The sequence below is a fragment of the Filicampus tigris genome, chromosome 9 (assembly GCF_054856515.1).
Source record: "Filicampus tigris isolate MCC_2025a chromosome 9, RoL_Ftig_1.0, whole genome shotgun sequence".
NCBI lineage: Eukaryota > Metazoa > Chordata > Actinopteri > Syngnathiformes > Syngnathidae > Filicampus > Filicampus tigris.
Genome location: NC_141225.1, coordinates 24,298,239 through 24,315,947, shown reverse-complemented (window position 1 = coordinate 24,315,947; position 17,709 = coordinate 24,298,239). Strand labels below are relative to the sequence as shown.

Here is a 17,709-nt window from a genome sequence, read left to right as displayed (position 1 = left end):
TTATATAAATCCTACAGTATTGTTTTATACTGTGCTTTTGTTAAAATGTAGACTCGGCATACAATTGCTGGCGTCGGCCCAATAACATCCTATGTCCACATTTGGTCAATTTAATAGTTTTTCCAAAACCAATGGATCTGTTCATTTTACACATTCTTTCCCAAAGTCTTGAAAACTTTTTGATCGCTGTGATGATGTTATTTAATGTCTCAACAAACATAACATTTTGATGGTGGCCTAACAGTGGCCTGAAAAAAATGATGACTTTGGAAATGCGAAGATTCCGCTGACGCAAGAGTAATGTAATGTGCATAGTTATGTAAATATGAAGTCTATTACTGTGATCATATATAACAACAACAAACGTAACCGTAACTGTACGGTGGCTGAGAATTGCGTTTTATAACTTTGCCTTTATTGATTTTATGATAGAGTATCATATTAAAAGGTAAAAACTATTACCTACTAATACAATTATTATCACATATTTTTTTCACACCGCGTGTTTGGTTGTAAAACGTTTTGTACTTAATCCCGTATGCAAACGTATGGCGGGATTTGATGAGGTCAGCACACAAGTAGAAGTTGATGTCATTGTGTCCATGAACGCAGCACCGCCAGTAGTCGGCTCTCTGGTTACACTATGGCGGCCGCGACTCGCGGAGGAGGACAACTTGTACGTTCCGACCAGGAAACTGCACCGAGGCAGCGGCAATAAGTTGGAGACGCGAACCGGAGCTACGGTAGCGCATGACAGCGCGGTTCGGTGGGCCCGCGCCGGGGGTTTTCCGTGGATCCGAGTAGGGGGCGCTGAAGAAGAAAGTCCCCTCCGGTTTTTCTTTTTCCGCGGACTGTCACTTAGCCGGTTAGCTGTTCGAAGCTAAAGCAGCTCACCGCGTCGCTAGTAGCGCAACGACAGGGATTAGCGCCTTGTGAGGGCGACTAAGATGGCATTTGGTTCCCACTTGGTAAGCGAGCTGGTCGAGAAGGGTGTGCAGAGAGCCCAGCGGGGCAAGGGTGATAAGTTGGCGAGCACTCATTAGCTTAGCCGCCTAGCCTAGCTGCGTTAGCGCTTCACTTGTCCGCTTGTCTACTATTACTGGCGAGCTCGCCAATTAGCATCCCCCCTGTAGTTTGCACTGCTAATCCTGACCATTTAGTGTCTTCTTTTTTACATATATAAATCCAACGGAGGTTACATAACGGGAGGACGGAAGTAATTTAACTCCTCTACCTTGTAAACATCTTAATTCTCTTAACTGCACTGCGTTCCCTGGCTACCCTTTGCTTGGTGGTTTGTGTTTTAGAAGGAGTTCTAATCGCAAAGATTAACTCCCTTACTTACATAAAGAAAAAAACCGAGTGAATGTGTGCAGTTTCACTGCAAGAACAGGCGCCTAGACGTTGTATTGACTTTTCCTCAGACAAATAAAATATATCATCGCCACACGAAAGTTATCTAGATTACATTTGTCGTACAGCAGGAACCTTCCCTCTCTCCTTGCTTCAGCACTGGAATAGTTTGATGGACGTGGGGGGCTGTTTGCCAGACTGTCTTTTCTGTACTCAGTTATGCAAGTCCTGACACATGGCACCCCTCACCCGAGTGTCGTTATGCGCATGGACGGGCATCATTTTTCTACCTGAGCCGTGTACAATGGACAATGTTTATTAGTTAGTGCCTCCCCTCCCCATCCCAAAATAAAGCAGGAGACTAACCGCAGCGCCTGTACGCAAGCCCCAGATAAGGTTGATTATTCGTTTGGGGGATTGGAACACGACGCCTGCCACTCTGGATCAAGAAAACCTGTCCCTCGTGTCCGGTTGGAGTAACACTCTCAAGCCAAAATCAATGCCTTCAGCGCTTGCCGTGTTTGCCTGCCGACCCAACTCGCACCCATTCCAGGAGAGGCATGTGTACCTGGACGAGCCCGTCAAGATCGGCCGGTCGGTGGCTCGCTGCCGTCCGGCGCAGAATAACGCCACCTTCGACTGCAAGGTGCTGTCAAGGAACCACGCCCTGGTCTGGTTTGACCACAAGACTGGCAAGGTAAGATGAGGCGACGGCCGAAAAGTCATGGTTCAGTTTGGTAAATAAGTAAAATATTGTACATATCTCAACTGCACGTTTGTGGGAAAATGAACAGCGTTAATGAAATGAACAGCGTTAATGAATTGTAATCCATAACAGTTGGAGTTGATAGAGGGAGGATGGATATAGTTTCTCATTCAGTTGCTTTATGAAACAAACAGTAACAAAATACAGTAATTGGAAGCACATTTTCCCCACAAGCCACAAACTCCTCAACCAACAGAACGGCCCCAATGGTTAACTTCCATGTTACTCTATCGATTTGGAAATTATATAACTATGATGCCAAAACAGTTCCAATTTCATTTTAAACCACCTTAATAATCATAATAAGTGATTTACAGCTAATTAGAATTAACAGGAAAAATTTCACTGGAATTGGGCATTTACAAGACCCTCCATAACTTACACTAACAACCCAGGCTAAACTTAGCTCCTCCTCTCGACACACAAAGCTTGTCTCTCAGTGGAGCTGTATCACTCAAACATACCCATGACAGCACTCCCGCTTCTCCTCTCCACTTGACACGTTGCCATCATATCCGTACGATATCTGAAAGGGCTGTGTGTCCTGAATTGTTTGGAATTGAATTTGGGCAGTTGATATGATCAGGGCCGGATTACTGTGTTCACAACTGGCCAAAAGGAACTGCATCAAGCAGGAAAAGCTATCACGATTCTGCATACAAGGGACCAAGTAGTGCCTTCATGAAAGAACCCTTTAGATGCAGGACATGCAAATTCCGCCGTCGGCAAGCCTGTCCGTTTGCCTCGTCGTCGGGCTGCAACTCCACAAATGGCCTGCTCAGGGTCTTGAGTCATGTTTAAATTACCAGCAGGCCTGTCACTAACACACATACACACACACACACACACACACGTGTCTCGCTTTTTATTTCATTTTTCCCCCCTGTAAGATAGCCTCCTGCCCACCTTGGGCAGACTTCCCCCTGAGTGTGAACTTTTGATTCAAGCGGAGCAAATTGGGTTATTATAAGGGCACTCGTCCGTCATGCGGTCCTGCGGCAGAGACAAATCCACCGTTGTGTTCTGGAAGGTAATAAATAATCTCAAACCAGCACAGGAAATGTCCCTCGCACCCAAGGGACGGTGTGTTAAATAAAGACACGCATGCTGTTTTCCTCATTATTACCCAGCCGTAGGAAAGAAGGCCTGGAACGGCTTGGGATTTATGTACTGGCGTGCCAAAATATTTGCTACTCAAGTCGTGCCCGCTTGACAAAGTACCTGCGAGTCATTAATCCTGTGGCCAAAGTGGGCTGCGCCGACCCATTTTTAACAAAGTACACCTCATACTGGCGGAATACATGTCATCGCTGTAGCCCTACTTACACCGCTTGCAGCAGCTGGAATTTTGCTGCCTCTTTTGGTCTTGCTGTCCTTTTCCGGTGCCGTAATAGAGGTGAGACGCGGCCTGTGTGTAAGGGAATTCTGCAACACCGTGACAGGATTGTGACGTTCACTTTAACACCCGACATATAAGCGTCTCGCCCCGATTGGCCCGCCGCACACCAAGCGACGGCACCGAACGCAACTAAACTGTTGCACGGTGTGCGGGCTTCTGCAACTGTTTTTCATGAGTGGCTGACAGTCGGCCACTATTTTCTTGCGATTTGAAATTTGATTCACAGTTGAACGGTGTCGCAAATGTTGACTTGCATGACCCCCAAATTATGACATCACCGATTTTGTATAAAATGCAAGATATATGCCAGTCCGACCCAGCCATTAGGTCTGTGTGAAGTCTAGTAGATCCGACAAAGCTCACCATTGTAGCAAGGCTTAATCTTCATTTGCGAATTAAAGTGTGTGTGTGTGTGTGTGTGTGTGTGTGTGTGTGTGTGTGTGTGTGTGTGTGTGTGTTTTTTTTGTTTTTTCTTCTTCTTCTTCCTAAAATCCTCCCACGGGAGGTCCGAAGCAGACGTGTAATCTGTGCGGGCGCTCGTGTGGAGCATCTGTTGTCACTCCGCCACAGAACAGGTTCAGCAGGCTGAGGGATTCACAGGCTTAGACCAACTGTAAGGCATGCGGACACTTGGAAATGGCCGTTTTCCACATACACATTCCACAACAACCTTTTCGGGATAATATTCTCTCTCTAATTTGATTGAATTTGTTTGGCTCATTGAGTGTTGCAAAAGAACAAATACAACTCGAGCAAAAATCACAACACCTCGACGGGTGATGTGCGCCACAAACGCCAACAAATAATACAGCAAAGCCTTTCATTTCTAATTGTTAATACAGGATGTGGAGTGACTATTGGTTAATTATTGTTCTTTAGGTTCATTTGTATACATCTTGATCTATGATTCATTCCATAACCACACTTATAAACCAATTTACTCATAATACCGCAAATGTAGTTTCGCCATTTAAAAATATATCGAAATGCATTTTCATAAATGAATTCAAATAAAGAAAAATAGCAGGGTATTTGATCTAAGCACAATGGTTTTATGAAGTGTAGTTACTGGACACTGGGATCACTACACGGAAATTGGGTAGCGGTGTTTTTGCTCAATAACCGTAGCTTCCTCTTGCATTGAGAACCTGTTTTTTTTGGGGTCACATGACTGTGACCATGAGAGTTTGATAACGTCAGCCACACTTGCACTTTGTGTTCATCCGACAGCTGCCGATATTACGAGGTAGGAGTGTTTGACAGCCAAACCTGACTTGCTAGTGTGTGCCATTTGAACCATGTCATGAAAGTCATGTCAAGCGTCAGGCATTCCTTGAGCGTTTACGGCGAAACCTTTAACAATTGCTTCTCAAATAATCGATAGTTTTAATTCGGTGTTGCCCTTGAGGAGAAATTTAAATGAGTGTTCTTGTGCTGTTTAAAATCTGAGTGGGGGCGGGGGGAGAGAGTGTCTAGCCCTGCAGTAAAGCAGTCACCAAAGGCCAATGAGTAACTGTGTTGCTTGTTTAATAGATTTTTATAAATTTGATTATTTGTCAGGACATTATTTTTTAAAATGATCATGAAAATGAATCCCATAAGGAGAAAATAAACAGCCAAACTTGTTTTGAATGATATCACTGCTGTTTGCTTTTTCTGTAAGCAAAAGAGGCAAAAAATGCCCAACTGTAATGAGCACGACAGCAAACCTTTCCGATGCTCCTCACCACTGTTAGACTCTTTTCCACAGATATCCTGCAAAACGGTTACCTCAAGCATTTACTTTTGTGGTTTAGGTAGTAATTGTTTGGCAGTTACACTTTCTACTACTTTCAGTATCTAATATTTCCAGTGTGGGAATTTAGTACAGGGATTAATGTTCAGGACTGAATAATCTGAATGAAAATATGTTACATCCTCCTGCAAATTTTCCTATGAACAGCATCGTCTGTGTTTGGGCTCTCATATTACCTCTGAAGCGCAAAAATGCCAGGTCTACTTTGTTCCAACCATATTTTGTGTCAATACTGTTTATCGTGAAAAAAGGCATATCAATTCTGGCTTTTACATGTACAGTACTGTAAACGGTCTTGTTGCTGCTTTGTTCAACAAAAGATTCATCTTGATTAATCAAAGTCTTTTGATTTTTGCACTAGCACCCCTGGTCGGTTACTGCCATGTTGTGATGTACATTCTCCGTTGGGAAACGATAGTTTAGCGTTCAACAAAACCTCATTCATCCCATTCCAAACATGATGCAAAATCCCAACAAGCATACAGTCCGTTTGAAGTATTACTAGTGACGACCCGGCCAACTTCCCCGTGACGGAAGCTGGACCTGACCGAGTGGAGCACAGCTGGTGGCACGCATGTCCCAAGGGCCTCTTTTAGATCATCAAGTGTCGTCTTATTTAAGCAGCATCCAGCTGCCTCTTGCCAGGTCCTGGGACCTCGGTCCGGGAAGTGCAGGAGGAGGTGGCCATGTCGCCTCGAGAAGAACCCCATCGGGGGTTCCCAAACGGGGCCCTGTCAACTGTAACTTGGGCGTCAAAATGATTGGAAATAAATTGTTGTATCATTTTAAAATAAGCGCATATCTACATCAGGGGTGTGCACCGCGCAAATAAACTAAACAAACTAAACCAATGACTTCTGCCAACCTTAGCTTGAAGCCAATTAAAAGCTCGGATATGATTGTGAGGTATCACATAAATCTGACGTCCCTGCATGTGCCCAGCATTTCCAGCTCGCTTAAAAAGTAAAAATCAAATTCCATAGTATTGTTTGTTGTTTTGGGTTGCACATGGTAGTGATTTTTATCTTTCATTATGAGGGATCCTTGAAAAACATTTTTTCCTCCAAGTGCTCCCTTGACTCCAAATGATTAAGAAGACCTAATCTAAAGGATGCTTTCAAGACACCGAAGCCTGCTACTATGCCACTCGGTCTTCCGCTCAGGCAGATCTGTATCAGATTAAAGCAGATTGAGGACCACCAGCGTCACTCGCTCGTCCAAGTGCCAGATGACTGGATCACGCCAGCTTTATCCTCCTAGAGGACGAGTCGTAATCACTGGGTCGTGACATCTTCAAGCAACATTTATCCATAAGGACATAATCCTTTTGTTTATGCCTCGTAAATGTAAAATATTCCCTTGCTGCCGGAGCCTTGATCCTTTGCGCCACATGAACTTTTTCCACGCGCTTGTACTTTGGACAAATTCACTTTGCACTTGTCCAGGCACATACGCACGTCACTAATGGCTGAAAATGAGAAACGTGGAAGTTCACTTAACTCATGAAATGCCAGGCAGCCATTCGCAGCGCAGCTAAGCCCCTGAGTGCCAGCCTTTTTCCACAATTTTGACCCATCTTTGAAGGTTGTGTTTTATGGCTATATAGACATGGGACCTACCAAAAGAAAGATAGGACTCTCTTCTTTCATCAGAAAAAAAAGTTTATTTCTAGCATTTGTCTTAAGTAATCTGCAGTCGAACATTGGCAAATTTCACTGAAAATCCTGTTTCTGGGGAGAAAAAAAAGAGAAATCGAGGGTTTTGTGAAAAGACTTATTTCAAGTAAAACTTCAACTTTGACACCAATATTTTTTTGCTTTTATGACAACTCTGATATATGAGCAGTACTTTGCATATCAAAAAGCAAAACAATTCTAAAAAAGCAATTTTGATGGCAAAAAAACAATGTTCAAGTATCTTTACAATTTGCAAAAAATGTATGAACATTGTGCTATATACAGGCTCATTCATGCGTGCGCGTGTGTCACTATGTGTTAACTTCGATCTCTAGATGCATATTTTTGGGCGGATATGGAAGGGTGGAAGACCACGAAAGGAGACACACCATATCGTACAACACCCCAATACATGCTGAGAGTTGTTTTTGCGCAAACCCAGTGATAAAAGTCACTGCCAAAAAGCCCTTACCTCTGGTTTGGCCCAGTCAATCCAAAGGGGGAAACACTCCTCAAAGAATCGTGTAATCCTTTGAATCGACGGCGCCGCCCCGCCCCGCCTCTCCACCCCTGTCGTGTCAGACAGCCACCGGAGAAAAGAAGTAGATATAAGCAGCATGCTCTCAAGAGTCATTGTTATTTTCATAATCTGATGCCAAACTCTTTGTCGCTTTTAACATTGAAAAGAATGTCTTGCAATGTCGGCTGCCTGCATATATTCATCTTTCGATCGGCATTTTTGATGCCGTGTCGTCAGTAGGTAGATGAGGTGCAGTGTGAAGCGCTTTGAGTAGCAAAGGTAGAAAAGCACTCTACAAGTGACAGCCTATTTAGCATTGATTCCGAGCTCCGCCAATGTGCACCTCTCCAGCTCGTTTCATAGAATTGTTCTCACTTCCTGGTGCAGTCGAGCACATGGCGGGGAGCCATCGCTCAATTTCGACATCGGTTTGCCCAGTTTCCTCGCCACTTACGCCGGTTTCGAGTTAAGTCCTGCATGTTTTTGTCGTGTGAGAGAGGAATGTTGGGAAAATATAGAAGATAAGCAGCTTGTGAATGAATGAATGAATGAATGGTGAGTGTTATCAGTTTGTTGGCATGTAAATACCAGGCCAACGTGTGCTTACTTGTACTGAAAACATGGACATTTTTTTTTTCAAGGGTTGTCATGCTGTTTATACTTTAACATTGATAATATAAAAAATGGGGACACCTGAGGGGAAAAAAAATCGCCGAAGCTGGATAAGCTGCCAAACTTTTTGTTTACAATTTGTCCTGGGTTTGAGATGCGCCGCCATGTTTTTTTCTTTTGTTCCCGGACATTTTCAGCACACACAAGAAGTTTAAGGTGTGTATTTAAATCACCAACACACCCTCCAGTTGATGAGTCACAAGATTGCCTCAGGCTTCAGGTGCGGCCACATATATGACACCAGCCCTGAGATTTTCCACTTGCTCTTGTTCTGGTGTTTGAAAGTGGACGACATGCAGCCGTGATCTGATTGGACATCTGAAGAAGTCAAGCAGTGATTTGTCATAAAGGAGCCTCTATGTATTAGTCTGTTCCTCATTAGGACCCCATAAAAAAGACCTTGAAATGCGATGATTTGTAGAGTTTGGTCCTTACATCCATTAATGGTGGAGGAAAGAAAATAGGTCATCTGTAGTATCCCAGAGAAATGTCCCAAGAGTGGGTGTAGAAATCTGGCAGCTGTGGGGATGAAATATGCCAGTCAGGGTTGACAAGTGATGCATTCATGAGAGCAGAAATAAGAAGCTGTCCACTTCATTTTCACATTGACATTCCACGCAGTATTACAGCGGTACTGAAAATTGTCTTTAGTGTTACCAAGCCAAGTTTGGTTCAATGAAGTTGCTGATAATGGTAGTCTTCGATGTAGGCTTGCGACGATTATTCAAATCACTAAAATGTTGCGATTAGCAAAAAGTTGAAGCAGAATGATTGCCTTGAAACTTTTGCAGTAAGAATTTTTCCACACAGACTAATTACTGCAGACTCACGTAGAATTAAGATGGCGGAAGGAGCGTGTGACAGTCAGACAGAGAAAGTTTTCACACTCAAAAATGACAAAATGCAATGTGCAGACCTGGCTTACCTAACAGCACGTTTGCAGTTGCCCACACAAGGTCATGTAAACAGGTTAGCTAATTAGCGCGCAGACTGGCTAACGGTTAGCCAGTTAACAGCCAGCTGCTAACCTGAGCTCACAACAGCCAACACCCCAAACTCATTGACCGACTTCTACGTCACTTACCAGACCAGGCCCCGCCTTTTAAAGCCACACACATTCAGAGTTACAAATATTACACAAACTCCCACAGCCAAATGGAGACTGTAGAGATAATGTCGCAAGTGCGCGCGTTTCAACCGCCTCTCCATCCTCAGTCCGGACAGGATGAGATTAATAGAAAATGGGCGATATGTTTAAAAGATGAGTGTTTACAAACGGATGCCCGCTTGCGCGCGTGTGTGCGCTAGGCACAACACATGAATCTGTATACTACGTGAATGTTTCTGACGCATAATGTGTGTGAGGCTTTGCTGGGTGGAAAGCTCTAAAAGCAGCAATTCCAGTCCTTGAGGGCCGGGGGTCCTGCCTGTTTCCATCTCTCCCTGTTGCAACACACCTGATTCAAATGATCATCTCAACAGCAAGGTCCGCAGAAGCTGGATAACCATCCTGATCATTTGAATCGGATGGTTCGCAGCAGGGTGACATACAAAACATTCAGGATCCCGGCCCTCGAGGACTGGAACTGCCCACCCCTGCAAAGTTAGGTCCCTCCTTCTTGTCTCCAGGTTACCATGGGGACAAGAGGTAAGTGTATGTGTGTGTGCGTGCATGTGTATGTGTGTGCGTGCTGCGGGTGGGCACACTGCAGTCTGATGAATGGTGAGATCAGTGAAATTCTCCCTCCTCTCTGTGATGCGTCTCCGGTAGATCAACGCTGTCTTGTTTTCAGTCACAATGAAGAGCTGACAACCCCCCCCAACCCCTCACCTCCCGGGGAACACCACCACCACCAATTACATCTCAACGTGCAGTGTGTGTTTGTGTGTCCAGTAACCTGTGCGCGTCGTCTTATGTGTTTACTTGCCTCTGTAAGTACGTGCTTAGCATTCATGTGCTGTTGCTGACCGACGTGCGAATGAATGAAGGAAGGGATGAATGAACGAATGAGTTGTTGTTGTTGTTGTCGTCGTCGTCGTCGTCGGTGTTCTCGGCGTTTTAGCTCATGTTGTGCCGTCGTTCCTGTTTGAGGAGAGCCGCGGCTGTGTGGTTTCCATTGTTGTGTAAGCCTGCATCGGCGCGATGTTTACAGCAGTGCAAATTGGCGGTCATAAATGATCACCATGCTGAAAACATGAGGCATTCCCACATGATTGACATAAACGTTTATTATTCGGTTCCAAACTTGATTCACACCTCTCATCATCATTCACGTGTACAGTTTGCTGTCTCAAAGAAAACATGTCCACTGTGTGAAGTTGAGCGACATCCACACTACGACAACTTGCTCAATGCAAAAACAGGCAAGGAAACAGGAGTTCAGAACAGTTTGAGAGACTCTCCACCCATCCATTTTCTTTAGCGCCTTTGCTCAATAAGGTTGTGGGTGACTTTGGGCGAGAGGTGGAGTGCGCCCTCGACTGGTCGCCAGCCAATCAGTCATATATCCTTTATCGTCTCCATTGAATGACTAATATTCGCGCCGCACTGATGAGCTAAAAGAGCAGTTGAACAGAATATGCGTCTGTCTGTCTTAGACTGCTCGCACGTGGCCAAGGCGGCCACTCCTGAAGGAGCACCACAATGGCCATTCAATTAACTCAGCAGGACAAAACCTATTCTGTTCTTTTTAATTCTATTTATGTCATTGATGTAAAATATTACTGAATATGTTATTAAGGAGGGCTATTTTTCCCTCATTGAAGTCCACATTTTTTGGGGGGGGGGTCTGCATCAGATCGGGTAGCTGTGCGTCACTGCTGAGGTGTGTTTGTTAGGGCGCAACACTGCGGTTTGAAATTGTTAATTCCTTAGCTCCCGGCTAACGTTAACCTCTATTTAGTGAATGCTACGATTGCACCAGTAAAGTCTATGCAGAAAAAGTCCAGGCTCTGCGTTTTTGGCAAGTTTTTCTTCTGTCTTGCTTTCAAATTTCCTTACACCCAAAGGGCTTTGCTTTTTCTAAGCACAATGAACATTGATGTAGTTTGACAAGGTGATTGACACGACTAACAAGAAAGCCTGGCAAGGCAACTGTTCATTTTCATTTGGAACTGATTTGATGCCCCTTCAGTGCTTTGTATCCCATATTTAGTCAGATTAGTCACAAAAAGTACTTTTTATACTGAAATAATGATCTCAGTGTGAATTGTGCGTCGGTTTAGCCTAACGCAAAGCTATTATTCTGCTGTGAGAATGGCAACAGGTGCATACACGGGCTAGTTGCACCTTCTGTCATCGAGTGGATGTTGTTGTTTACGATTCTAATCAAAGTTGAGACCTGTCGTTATGAATTTAGGGTTGATTTACCTTTTAGTATCAGCCTACCCTATAAAACCAAAACAATTATGAATAATAACTAAAGCTGATAGTTTATTGTAATACAGATTGATTTATTGCTTGTGTTTTTAAAAAATATACATGGAAATCGAACCTTGAAAAAATGATCATATACTAAATGGCAAATTCTTATTATTATTATTCTTAAAAAGCACTCCGCCCTAGTTTTGGCACAGTGGTTAGAAAATACTGCCCAAGCGCATGATCTCAGTCAGTACATATTTCTGTATTTCCACATATTATTGCCATCACAATTTTGTAAGTGGGTGCCCAACTAATCATAGATTTTTTTTTTTTTTTTTTCATTGTCAGTTCTACCTGCAGGACACCAAAAGCAGCAATGGCACCTTCATTAACAGCCAGCGGTTGAGTCGGGGCTCGGAGGAGAGTCCGCCCTGCGAGGTCCTCTCGGGCGACATCATCCAGTTCGGCGTGGACGTCACGGAGAACACACGCAAAGGTACGCGCATGTTAGGCCGCAGAGAAATGTAATGCTCAGCTTTGACTGACAGTGAGAGCCAAAGTTTGCTCCATCGGGGCAGAGCTAATAGCTTGACCTCGCTCGCCTTTATGTGCTGATTCAAACGGGCAGCATTTGAATCATCAGGCTTGGGATTGCCCTTCAGGACACCTTGGGGCTCACCTCAAAGCTCACACACACGCTCACAATATGGACATTTGGGTCAGATTTTCAGCTCCACTACCAAACCTTTCAAATTAGAGTTGCTGTGAAAATTCATCTGGCATTTTGACCTCATTCTACATGGCTGCTAGAATCATCACCATTTGGAGTCAACTGTGCTCACAAAGAAGGTATGAAAGGGGATATAGGAAATTGAGTTGAAATGGAATGTATGTTTTTGGATTGTAAAATGAAAATGCAAACACGGAGCTGCCAGATTTGAATCCGAAACCTCACAACTCTCTGACAATAGTACTAATCGCTAGTGAAAAATGTACACCAAATGTATAATACTCACAGCATATACTCTTTATCATTAGGCATATATTCTTTATCCTCTGTCCAGTGAGAAGCTCAGGCCTTCTCTATGTGTTTTTTACCATATTCAGTATTCTATTGCCCCTAGGTGGCCAATGTGCGTGCACCAGAAGCAGCACCACAATGTCTATTGAATTGAAGCAAAAAGTGTCGAAACGGTCTACTTCCTGTTTTTGTATTAGCGCAGTGTTTCTTCTTTATTTCAGGAAAATCACACGGCCTACCATTAGAACTATACACGTGCACTGAAATAATGTTGATTTCATCTCAATCTACTCACAAATACACTTTGTGAGATTTGTCTGTTGAGCTGAACGCAAAAGCGATTATTCTGTTGTATGAATGCTGACGGGCGGATTCACAAGTCAGTTGCACCTTCTACTTTGAGCAGTTACTTGTTTTGCCTGCTGTCACTATAGGTTGCAGGTTTAGATCGATGAACAAAGATACATTATTTTTTCTCATTCAAAATTCCCGCAGCAATTAGGTGAAATTGGATAATTTCCTGCAGCACACTTGATCATTCACAATACCCGAATGTGCCATGACACTGTGGTCAAGAAGGAGGAGCACTGAATGAAGCTAGAAGACTCTTAGCGTAGCTGTGCCAGATAGCCGCCATACTGTTGTGATAAATGGCGGTGTTTTTGTGTGCGCCTGTGTTACGTTTTAAAAATTGTGTTGCTGTTGTGTGTCTCCAGTCACACATGGCTGCATCGTGTCAACAATCAAACTCTTCCTGCCTGATGGGATGGAGGCGCGCAGACGGAGCGAGTGAGTACAAGACTGATCGAAGTCGCTTGACAAAAATCTGATTGCTGAATTTGAACGATTCGCCTACGCTTTGCTTCCGTGAAAAGGCAGATGACAATGACATTATGCAACATCATTTTTTGCTCTGTTTTTCCCCTTCTGGGAATTCCTTTATTTATCCAGTAAGTTTTTACTCCATCATTTACCTGACTCAACTTCCACAGCAATAATACGAATGTTACATGTAATGTAAAAGTAAGTCTTTCCTCTTGGATTTGCTTCCTTTTGTTAAAGTATCGACCCAAAGACAATTCTTAAAAAATTAACATTTTAGTTCCTCACTAATTTAATATAAGACGAGCCATCAAATTGCATGGCTCAACTGATCGCTCGTGACTCTGTGATTTCCTTCTACTGGGCTCCTTTCTTGTCATATGCAAAAAATGTGAAAATGATTCGGAACATATTGTATATTTATTTGGCATTTTTTGAAAAATAGTCGCGAGTGGGGTTGGAAAAGTTGCTGAGGTGGTAACATTACTGTGCTTTTGTAAACGAGCTCATCTCTGTCTGCTGCTGTGCTGTGTCAGAAGTGGCACGATCTGAAGTCTGAAGGTGCTAAAAAAGGAAACAAAAATCATCTTGAGCAAATCGCTTAGTCGTCCAGCTCTATCTTAGATATATAAAACACAAAGTTCAGTCAAACAATAAGAGATTTGTTTTACTTATAGCTGCGGTGATTCTTGTTGTTTTCAGTTGTTGTTTTTAAAAAAAAAATGTTTTATAATGTTTTTCCACAACACTTGCTCCCAAGTGTGGAGAGTCCACTGGAGGCACCCCGCCTCCTTTATCTCCTGATGAGTTATTCGGTCTCCTTTTTTCCCCCCTGCTCCCAAGTTAGCTGCAGTTATAAGGTGCGCTTGTTTCCTTGCACTGCTCATCTAGAGGGGTGGAGCTAGCACAAGTTCAAGGAAGACCATCAGTTTGTTTTGCAGCTGGCAGAGGTGCTTCGGAGAGTGTATAAGGAGAGAAAGTTTATGTGAGGGATCGGCTGCTCGGAAAATCAAGTAAGAAATCTCAGCGAGCGGGTCGGGCGTAGATAGAGAGCGTGAAATTTGAACTCTGCCCCGCGTCGGTTTGCGATCCGTCGAATGCAGCAGGAAGACAACACAGGTAACCGCCGTCCACAACCCGAACCAGCACTTGAAGGATTTCTATTTGGCTTGTACTTTGGGATGATAAGGTTCAAGGTTTGAAGTGCTGTATCTATACCCACAGAGTTTTTGGTATTGAGTCTTTATCAGCTGATAATGCCGTCGCCTCATTGAACCGCTTCTGATTTTTACTTTCAAATCCAATTTAATGTAAGTGAGCCAGAGACCAGATTGTTGTATTTCCTCATAATTGTTTCAGGAGGTGTATGTTGCGAGTTACACATTAACAGATGCCTCTTGTGTTGCGCAGTCACCTGTTCCATACTCCCCCCGCACCCCCCAACCGCTGGTTGGTGTGGTCTGGATGAAAACAATTATGACTGGAAAGCTTCAAGGCAGAGATTTTTTGTAATGTAATGATTAGTTTTTCGATTAATCCTTTCAAAACTACCGTAGCCATATTGTACTGAGCAGCCAGGACGCATGCACGCGTGCCACTTCCCTTATGTGGCTGCGACATTTTATGATATTTCCTGCTCTGTATTTCTCATCACATTTACCATCTTTTCCATTGCTGGTAATGTGCATTTGTTTTTGTTTTTTTTAAATAAAAATCATATATTGTCATTATTTCCGTGCGTCTTCTCCTCCATTCTATTTCCACCAAATGTGCTCCTCTGTCTTTGCAGTGTAATCCAGGCTCCGCTGCCGCTCCCTGTAGACAAGGTAAGGGCGCAATGTGCTTGTTGTGTGGTGCTGCCACACACTTGACCATGAGTTCTCTCACTCACCCTTGTGTGAGTGTGTGTGCGCCTCACTGACGCGCACGCGCACACACACAGTGAGCGGAGTGGTCAGCTGATGTGAGGAATGTGTGGATTGCTGCCAGTCTCTCCCGCCACATATTTCCATGAGTGGGTTGAGTGAGTGTGTGCAGACCATGTCCTCTTAAAATGTACCGTGAAGAGTTTTTGTCCAGCCTGAGGTGTTCTGTTCTGTGTCTTCCAACCATCAGAACAACAGGGCCCCAGCGTAACCTGTCTGAGGAATGTAGCACGTGTGACTACATTTGAACTGCTTCTCCGATATAATTAAGTCACGTTAGGTTCTCAGTAGAGTTGCACACCCAGGCCCAATTAAAGTTGACTGTTTAACTTTCCTTACTGTCTCCAAGTACTCACACTATGGAGGGCCATAACTTAGTCACGTTGGTAAAAACATGACGATGGATTTTCTCCATTGAAATTAATTAGGACCTGAGCTTGAAGTGGTGCGAAGGTCCTCTGCTGAATGAGTGGATCGTCAATTTGGGAGTTTCAAATTGCCAGAAAACTCACAATTTTTACAAGTGCATGTATCCTGGTGAAAATGTATTTTAGTCTTGAACCAGAGCACCCCCCCCCCCCCAAAAGTGTCACGTTATTGTCATGTAAAACATTGAAACGTAATGCACAAAAAAAGCTCTACCTTGTATTTGTGTGGCAATTAGGGCATTCCACCATGTGACCATTTTGATGCTCTGAGCTTTTCAGTTGGCTTTCAAACACAGTCAGTGTGTCACCTAACTGTTTGTTTGTGTGTGTTCTCTAGGTTGCAGCCAACACTCCCAGTATGTATTCTCAGGAACTGTTCCAGCTCTCCCAGTATCTACAGGTAAGACAGCGACACCTCCTGGTCACCCCTTGCTCTTACACCCCCTAACAAATAAGCTGCTTAAATCTTATAGATCTGGAAAGAAGAAATTCATGGCAAATATTCAACTTAAGCCAACATAACAATCTTCCTTTTCACTTTGATCATTTGAAGGGGCAATGCAGTCGTTAATGAATTCTCTCTCTGCTACAGGAGGCCTTACACCGAGAGCAAATGCTGGAGCAGAAGCTCGCCACGCTGCAGCGTCTGCTCACCACCACTCAGGAGGCCTCGGAGAGCAGCTGGCAGGTAGGAAACACCTCTTCAGATGGATGCATAGATAGATGGATCCAAACACTATTCCTTTGTCAGGCTCTGATTGATGAAGACCGTCTGCTGTCCAGACTAGAGGTGATGGGCAGTCAGCTGCAGGCCTACTCTAAGGTGACATACACTCTCTCTCTCGCTCTCTCTCTCTCCCTCCTTCTTTCTCTCCCTTTCTGGCTCTCCGAAATGTCCACATTGTCACGTCATGCGGACATGATTATTAACCAAGTGTATTTTGGGCGTCGGCTGTCAGTCCCAGACGGAGGACGGCATTCGTAAGGAGCTGCTGGCCCTGCAGGAGGACAAACACAATTACGAGACCACGGCCAAGGAGTCTCTCCGGCGGGTCCTGCAGGAAAAGATCGAGGTGGTCAGGAAGCTGTCGGAGGTGGAGGTGCGGCCCGCAGTCTGCTCGGCGTCGGCCCACGAACACAAAGCTAGCTTGTTAAAGTGGTTTGTCACTCTCCCGTCCCGCAGCGCTCGCTCAGCAACACGGAGGACGAGTGCACCCACCTGAAGGAAATGTCCGAGCGGGGCCAGGAGGAGCTGAGGGAGCTGGCCAACAAGTACAACGCTGCCGTCAATGAGATCAAAGAGCTCACTGACAAAATCAAGGCGAGGCTTCTTGATGGTTTCCATCCATGAAAGCAGACTAGATGCAGTCCTCCCTCAAATGGCTGCCCATGCATTTTGGAGTTTCTTTTATTTGTTTTAAATTCTCTAAGTGTTGGTATGCGCTTTAAACAATTTTGAGTAAGAGGAGAATTTCCTCCGGCAGGCAGCGGAGGGCCGCCAAGAGGAGCTGACCCAGCGGGGGGCGTCGGAGAAAAGGGAGCTGGAGCTGCGCATCGAGGAGATGGAGGAGAAGGAGCAGGTGCTCCAGGCTCGCATCGAGGCGCTGCAGGCCGACAACGACTTCACCAACGAGAGGCTCGCTGCCCTGCAAGGTAGCCGCACACCCAAACGCCGGCGATACGGCCTCAAAATTATATCAGCATATTTTGCGGGAAATAATGCCGTATTTATGACCATACACAAGTTCATCACAATAAATTAGTATAGTGCTGAAAACATAATTTATGTCAGTAGTTGACTTCAGAAAGTAAAGCACATGAGTGCTTCCAAGCTTAATGTGCCAGGGCACCTATTTGAAAATTGAAAAATCTACCTATCTTGGCCCCGGCCTGCCACAAATTGCAAAAATCCTCAAGAAATAATCCCTGTTTTCTTTCCTTTTTGACAAGGCTACCTCCAGTAGTGTT

General features: G+C 44.4%; 1 protein-coding gene across 8 annotated transcripts in view; it reads left to right on the top strand.

The window, feature by feature from the left end:
• The first annotated feature begins 582 nt into the window (after positions 1-582).
• The window catches only part of slmapa (sarcolemma associated protein a), a 33,850-nt gene continuing 16,723 nt past the window's right edge, over positions 583-17,709 (top strand). For 7 of the 8 annotated variants that reach the window (XM_086040265.1, XM_086040263.1, XM_086040264.1 and 4 more), the window contains exons 1-10: positions 584-2,050; positions 11,894-12,041; positions 13,283-13,355; positions 15,178-15,214; positions 16,079-16,141; positions 16,334-16,429; positions 16,493-16,564; positions 16,701-16,841; positions 16,925-17,062; positions 17,226-17,394. In XM_086040265.1, coding sequence (XP_085896391.1) covers positions 1,853-2,050; positions 11,894-12,041; positions 13,283-13,355; positions 15,178-15,214; positions 16,079-16,141; positions 16,334-16,429; positions 16,493-16,564; positions 16,701-16,841; positions 16,925-17,062; positions 17,226-17,394 — 1,135 coding nt within the window. In that variant the 5' untranslated portion in view covers positions 584-1,852. Of the gene's footprint in view, positions 2,051-11,893; positions 12,042-13,282; positions 13,356-15,177; positions 15,215-16,078; positions 16,142-16,333; positions 16,430-16,492; positions 16,565-16,700; positions 16,842-16,924; positions 17,063-17,225; positions 17,395-17,709 lie in introns of all 8 variants that reach the window. The other variant, XM_086040261.1, reaches the window with a different exon arrangement.